Here is a 7,878-nt window from a genome sequence, read left to right on the forward strand (position 1 = left end):
AAGTTTGAGTTTAGTTTAGAGATACAGCACGGAAGCGGGCCCTTCGGCCTCCGAGACCAATGTTACTGAAGCCAATTAACCTACAAACCTGCACTGGGAAGAAAACTGAGACCCGGGGGAAATCAGTACCCATTCCTGCATTCCCCCCCACAACCCTTGATTCCCTTAGCCCAAAGAGCTAAATCTAAATCTTTGTTTCAGGGGAAACTCGGGAGAACTCTTGAATTATCTCTAACAGGCCCCTAACTCTCTTGAAAACATCCAGTGAACCGGCCTCCACTGCCTTCTGTGGCAGAGGATTCTACAGACTCTCTGTGTGAAAAACTGTGTGAAAAAAAATTTCCTCATCTCCGTTCTAAATGGCTTACCCCTTATTCTTAAACTGTGACCCCCGGTGTGTAGAATGCCACTACCTGTAAAGACAAAGGGGGAAAGGTGAGAGGTTCACAGACAGTTTACTGAAGGTTTTCTGCACTCACTATCTTCTTTCTCTCTCTCAACCTCATTCTTTGTCTTTCTCTTTCAATGTCTCCCACTATGTTTCTCCTTTCTCCCTCTCTCTATTCTCACTGAGTATCTCTCGCACTCCTCTCTCCCTCTCTTTCGTTCTTTCTGTCTGTCTCTATATTTCTCTCTATCTCTTTAATGTTTTCACACCATTCTCTGTCTCTTTTTCTCCTCCATCTCATTCCCCCCTCTCTCTCCCTCTATCCCCCTCTCTCCCTCTATCTCTCCCTCCTCTACACCTCTTCCCTCCTCTCCTCCCCCTCCCTCCGACAACCTCCACCTCTTCCTTCCCTCTACAAAGTATCTGAAAACTTTTCAAAACTCTCCTAAACTGTCTCTCACACTCATTCCCTCTCTCTCTCTCTCCCTCCCTCTCCCTCCCTCTCCCCTCTCTCCCTCCCTCTCCCTCTCCCCTCTCCTCTCTCCCCCTCTCTCTCCCTCTCTCCCCCTCTCTCCCCCTCTCTCTCCCTCTCTCTCCCCTCCTCTCCCTCTCTCTCCCCCCCTCTCTCCCCCTCTCCCCCTCTCTCTCACCCCTCTCTGTCTCCCCCTCTCCCTCTGTCACCACCTCCCTCTCCACCTCTCTCTGTCCCACCTCTCCGAGCACCTCCCCCCGGCGGCTCTCGACTTCACTCCCCCTCAACGTCAAGCTCCCAACAAGAAAGCCTCTCTTCTCCAAGGTGACTCAGGACATCCCTGCTTAACCGACAGAGGGAGCCAGGTATCATCTCCCACAAAATGCACGAGTCTGTTCAGCATCAGGTCAAAGTCCCTAGAATCCCCTCTCTCATTCCTCCAGGGCCCTCCTCCCTCTGAGTACAAGTCCCCCCATCACTCTCAGCTTTAATAGCCAGGAAGAACCTCTCATCTTTCCCTTTGCACCCCACTCCCCCCTGAAGTCACTCCTTATGTAACAATCCACCACTCGTGTCAGCTCCTGACGTCTCTCACTCACCCCTCTCTCTCCCCTTTCATGGACCACTCTGCCCCCTCTGTAACCAGGGATGGGTCTCTCACGCCTTCCATCACTCCCCCCTCTCTCCCCCTCCCTCTCCCGGGGTGTCATGCCAGGTGGAAGGAGCCTTTGCCCAGGGTCTGGGTCTCTTCACTCTGGAGGAGTTGCGCTATTCTCCGGATGGAGTTCTGTACACACGGGGTCCGGGCACCTACAAGATCCCGGCGGCTGGCGACATTCCTGCCCGGCTCAACGTGTCCCTGCTTCGGGAAGCTCCCAACAAGAAAGCCATCTATTCATCCAAGGTGACTGCAGGACATTTGCTGCTTAACCGACAGAGGGAGCCAGGTACCATCTGTACAAACTGCACGAGTTTGTTCAGCATCAGGTGAAAGTCACTAGAATCACAACGAGGAAACCAGTGGTGCAGGGCCCATATTCCAAAGTGCTGAGTACAAGTCCCACCATGGCAGCAGTCAGCTTTAATAGCCGGGAAGAATCTGGCATCTTTCTGTTTGCAAAGCCCACCTTCCACCTGCCCTGAAGTCACGGGATTTTGTAACAATCCACCCCTCGTGTCAGCTCCTGCCGTTGTGGGCTGTGTGTGTGTGAGTCTTGTACATGTAGGTGGATGGATCTTTCATGGGCCAGCAAGCTGCCCAACCCTAGTGTAACCAGGGATGGGTAATACATGATGGCCCCATCGGAGAAGTCCAAACCCACAAAATAGAGGGATCCACTCTCCAGGGGTGTCATTGGTTTATTGGAGGGGTGGGTGAGTGATCCAGTGGTGTGTTTATTCAGATGTGAGTAATCCACTGAGATCTGGTGTGGTTATTGGTGGGATGTGAATGATCCACTGAGCAGTGGTGTGTTTGTTGGAGGGGTGGGTGAGTGATCCACTGGTGTGTTTATTGGGGTGTGAGTGATCCACTGGGATATGGTGTGTTTATTGGTGGGAAGTGAGTGATCCACTGGGATCTGGTGTGTTTATTGGTGGGATGTGAGTGATCCACTGGGATCTGTTGTGTTTCCAACAGGCCGTCGGGGAGCCCCCTCTGTTTCTGGCCGCTTCCATATTCTTTGCCATCAAGGATGCGGTGGCCGCCACCAGGACAGGGGCCGGAGTCACGGAGCCGTTCCGTCTAGACAGCCCGGCCACGCCAGACAGGATACGACTCGCCTGCACCGACTTCCTCACCCAGATGGTAAGGGCTTCCCACCGTAGGGCCGGGACGAGCGGACAGAGGGGGCGGGCTGGAACCTTCCTCACCGTCCCAATGCCAACATTGCCCACGCACTCGGCCTTCTCACTCAAGGCCACCACAGGTGGTGATGCCTCCAATCCACAGGGTGGCGCAGCAGTAGAGTTGTGCCTCACAGCGCCAGAGACCCAGGTTCAATCCTGACTACGAGTGCTGTCTGTACAGAATTTGTACATTCTCCCTGTGACCGCGTGGGTTTTCTCTGGGCGCTCTGGTTTCCTCCCACATCCCAAAGGCGTGCAGGTTTGTAGGTTAATTGGCTTCTGTAAATTGTCCCTAGAACTAGTGTACGGGTGATCACTGGTCAGCGTGGACTCGGTGGGCCGAAGGGCCTGTTTCCAGCTGTATCTCTCTGTAAATAGAGGCACAGAAATGCAACTTCCCCATAACTACTGATACATCCTCAAGTATCCTTTGTGAAATGATTCACATGTATTTTGATGTGTAAACGCATCTACACTAACCAGTACCCTCTGCAGACAGTAAAGCACTCCCAGAACATCATCTGTCAATGCCTGTGCCTTCTCAGAGATGATGCGTAGATTCTCAGGCATCCTTTAGTCTTTAGAGATACAGCACGGCAACGCCCTTCAGCCCATGAGTCCGCACTGACCAGCAATCCCCGCACACACACTATCCTACACACTAGCACTAATTTACAATGTTACCAAACCAATTAACCAACGAACTTGTACATTTTTGGAGTGTGAGAGGAAAGCAGAGCACCCAGAGAAAGCCCACTCGTTCACGGGGAGATGTACAAACTCCGTACAGACAGCACCCATAGTCAGCATCGAACTTGAACCCAGGTCTCTGGCGCTGTAAGGTAGCAACTCTACCGCAGCGCCATCGTGCTGCCTTGTAAACCCCTCGGGTCTTTGAGTGTGTGTGTGAATGTTTAAAACAAATGCATAATGCCTGGGAATCACCACAATTAGAACTCACCCGCACTTCCCTCTTCAACTGCAGTGTGGATTTTCATTGTGCATGTGAAAATAACAATGGACTTGGTTGTCCTTCCTTCCCCAGTGCCCACCAGCGGAACCGGGAACCTTTACTCCTTGGAACGTTGAGGTGTAGCCCGAGCTGAATAATCAGTGAATAAGGGAGCGTCTGGTGGTGATGTAGCTGCTCTCCCTCCTCAGCAGCAGAGGCTTGTCATTTATCCAAACTCTTCCACGTCTGCCAAAATCTTCATTCACAACCCGCTCTCTAGCAGAGGTTCTAGAGCAGCACGGTGACGCAGCTGTGGAGATGCTGCCTTACAGCGTCAGGCATTGCAAGAGCATAAGTAAAGAGCACAGGACTACATCACTACAGATAATATGAAATTATGAAATTATTGGTCTTTGAGATGGTTGATAAATGATCCCCAAACACTTAAAGTTGTTGGGTACCTTGGAGTTGTGGAAGCGTATCCTTTCCATCTGTATGACTATTATCATTTAATTGAGCCATTTTTCGAAGCGGGGGGTGTGGATAATTTCCAGTCTGTTAGGATAATTTTCTTGACTGCCACTATACCAAGCATCAGTGCTTGGTGTTCTTCAGACGTGAAGTACAAAGCAGTCTCTGAGCATCCAAAAAGTGCCAGCTCTGGATCAGGGGGAATATCTTTTCCATAGACCCCAGAGAACCAATTAAATATTTCAGACCAGTATCTTTGTACTGTATATGAGGACAGAGCCAGAAAATGTGTGTTAAAGAACCATCTGCACCTTTGCATCTGTCACATAATGGAGAAATAGCTGGGTAGATTCGATGTAATTTGGTCTTTGAGTAATGGAGTCTATGCATGACTTTAAACTTTGAATCAGTTCATACCTGACATTGATCGAACAAGTTTGGATTCTGGTCAAACCTTCATTCCAAATGTCGTCAGACACCTCGAAATTCAGCTCAGTAGACCAGGCTTCTTTCAGATGGGTAGTGGATACAGAGGTGGTGAATAGACACACAAAGTGAGATATTAGATGTTTGGAGTCTGGAGGAAGCTGCAGGAGCTCATAGAGTGGGCAACTGTCAGGCATGGTTTGAAAATTTGGAATTTGGTCTTTAACATAGTGCCTAATTTGGAGATAGCGAGAAAAAGGTTAAATTTTGAGTTCAGCTGATTGAACGAAGCAAACTTTTTGTCTATATATAGATCTCTGAGAGTCGCAAACAGCAAACACCCCATCCAGCTGTGATGGCAAAAAGGAGTGGTTGTGACATTTGGGGGTGTAAATAGAGACATTCGACAATGTACTGAAACTTCTTATCTGATTTAAAATTCGAATCGAATTTCTTAACATAAAATTCTCACCAATCAACTTGTGTGGGGATTCTGTTTTGGAAAAAAAGCAAAGTACAAAGGGAGGAATTTTTCACTGCAGTGCTTTCAATGTTTAGCCACAAGGGGGCATTATTAATATTCTTCAAAGGTTCATCTGGGAATCCCCATTGACAGTAAATCAGAGCTCTAGCATTGGCTGCCCAATAGTAGTGCCTAAATATAGGAAGGCTCTTGCCTCCCTCATTTTTTGGCTTTTGAAGCTGCGCCTTTGATATACAGTGGGCTTTATAGCCCCATATAAATGGAAGGATAACGGAGTCCAGTTTTTTAAACAATGATGAAGTAAGAAAAATTGGAATATTTTGGAATAAATATAAAAATCTAGGAAGAGATACCATCTTGAAAGCGTTAATACGCCCCACAATAGACACGGGTAAAATCCTCCACTTGTCTATGTTCAGTTTTAACTTTGTAATCATATCAGCGTGGTTGAGTTTGAATATAAGTTTGGGGTTTAGGGGTATTTTTAGTCCTAGATATGTAAAATGGTCATATACTATCTTTAATGGTAGAACCTCAAGGAAATCTGAATCTATACTGTCTGATAAAGGCATAAACTTGCTCTTATTCTAGTTGACTGTGTATCCAGAAAGCTTGCCAAATGATTTAATAAAATGTTACAAGGGACGAACAGAGGCTTCTGGAGTAATGTGTCATCGGCGTAAAGCCCCACACGACTTTCCACATTCCCCACCTTTATACCCCTGATGTTTGGGTGACTCCTGATACCTATTGCGAGGGGCTCCAGGGCAATGTCAAAGAGTAAGGGGGACAGAGGATCTCCCTGTCTGACCCCACTTTGTAAGTCAAAAGGTCCAGATTTATCATTATTAGTGAGGATGGATGATGTCGGACCAAGATACATCATTTTGACCCACGCAATAAAGGAATCCCCAAACCCAAATCGTTTAAGTGCCTCTAACACATAGGCCCACTCTATCTGGTCGAACACTTTTTCGGCATCTAAGGATCAGATGGCCGCTCTGGGATCTCCCATCTTGGTGGAGCTATATAGATTATTCAGGAGTCGATGCACATTACAAAATGAAAATCTACCTGGAATAAACCCTGTTTAGTCAGGGTGTATAATTGATGAAATATGCTTCCCCAGTCTATTAGCTAGTATTTTTGTGACAGCCTTTTAATCAAGGTTCAGGAGAGCAATAGGCCTATAGCTGCCAGGTTCAGTTTAATAGAAACATAGAAAATAGGTGCAGGAGTAGGCCATTCGGCCCTTCGAGCCTGCACCGCCATTCGATATGATCATGGCTGATCATCCAACTCAGTATCCCATCCCTGCCTTCTCTGCATAACACCTGATCCCTTTAGCCACAAGGGCCATATCTAACTCCCTCTTAAATATAGCCAATGAACTGGCCTCAACTACCTTCTGTGACAGAGAATGCCAGAGATTCCCCACTCTCTGTGTAAAAAATGTTTTTCTCATCTCGGTCCTAAAACCATATATAACCATATAACAATTACAGCACGGAAACAGGCCATCTCGACCCTTCTAGTCCGTGCCGAACACATAATCTCCCCTAGTCCCATATACCTGCGCTCAGACCATAACCCTCCATTCCCTTCCCATCCATATAACTATCCAATTTATTTTTAAATGATAAAAACGAACCTGCCTCCACCACCTTCACTGGAAGCTCATTCCACACAGCTACCACTCTCTGATTAAAGAAGTTCCCCCTCATGTTACCCCTAAACTTCAGTCCCTTAATTCTCAAGTCATGTCCCCTTGTTTGAATCTTCCCTACTCTCAGTGGGAAAAGATTTTCCATGTCAACTCTGTCTATCCCTCTCATCATTTTAAAAACCTCTATCAAGTCCCGCCTTAACCTTCTGCGCTCCAAAGAATAAAGCCCTAACTTGTTCAACCTTTCTCTGTAACTTAGTTGCTGAAACCCAGGCAACATTCTAGTAAATCTACTCTGTACTCTCTCTATTTTGTTGACATCCTTCCTATAATTAGGCGACCAAAATTGTACACCATACTCCAACGCCTTGTACAATTTTAACATTACATCCCAACTTCTATACACAATGCTCTGATTTATAAAGGCCAGCACACCAAAAGCTTTCTTTACCACCCTATCTACATGAGATTCCACTTTCAGGGAACTGTGCACAGTTATTCCCAGATCCCTCTGTTCACCTACATTCTTCAATTCCCTACCATTTACCATGTACGTCCTATTTTGATTTGTCCTGCCAAGATGTAGCACCTCACACTTATCAGCATTAAACTCCATCTGCCATCTTTCAGCCCACTCTTCCAACTGGCATAAATCTCTCTGTAGACTTTGAAACTCTACTTCATTACCCGCAACCCCACCTATCTTAGTATCATCTGCATACTTACTAATCCAATTTACCACACCATCATCCAGATCATTGATGTACATGACAAACAACAGTGGACCCAACACAGATCCCTGTGGCACCCCACTCGTCACTGGCCTCCAACCTGACAAACAACCATCCACCATTACTCTCTGGCATCTCCCATTCAGCCACTGTTGAATCCATCTTGCTACTCCACCATTAATACCCAACCATTGAACCTTCTTAACCAACCTTCCATGAGGAACCTTGTCAAAGGCCTTACTGAAGTCCATATACACAACATCCACTGCTTTACCCTCATCAATTTCCCGAGTAACATCTTCAAAAAATTCAAGAAGATTAGTTAAACATGACCTTCCAGGCACAAATCCATGTTGATTGTTCCTAATCAGACCCTGTTTATCCAGATGCTTATATATATTATCTCTAAGTATTCTTTCCATTAATTTGCCTACCACTGA

At 46.8% G+C, this 7,878-nt stretch overlaps 1 protein-coding gene across 1 annotated transcript in view; it reads left to right on the forward strand.

The window, feature by feature from the left end:
• Positions 1–5,052, forward strand: part of LOC129697635 (xanthine dehydrogenase/oxidase-like) — a 79,134-nt gene extending 74,082 nt beyond the window's left edge. Inside the window, 3 exon segments of the mRNA XM_055636348.1 lie at positions 1,576–1,764; positions 2,500–2,667; positions 3,754–5,052. Coding sequence (XP_055492323.1) covers positions 1,576–1,764; positions 2,500–2,667; positions 3,754–3,804 — 408 coding nt within the window. The 3' untranslated portion in view covers positions 3,805–5,052.
• The last annotated feature ends 2,826 nt before the right edge of the window (positions 5,053–7,878 follow it).

This window comes from Leucoraja erinacea, chromosome 5 (assembly GCF_028641065.1).
Source record: "Leucoraja erinacea ecotype New England chromosome 5, Leri_hhj_1, whole genome shotgun sequence".
In the NCBI taxonomy this organism is placed as follows: Eukaryota; Metazoa; Chordata; class Chondrichthyes; order Rajiformes; family Rajidae; genus Leucoraja; species Leucoraja erinaceus.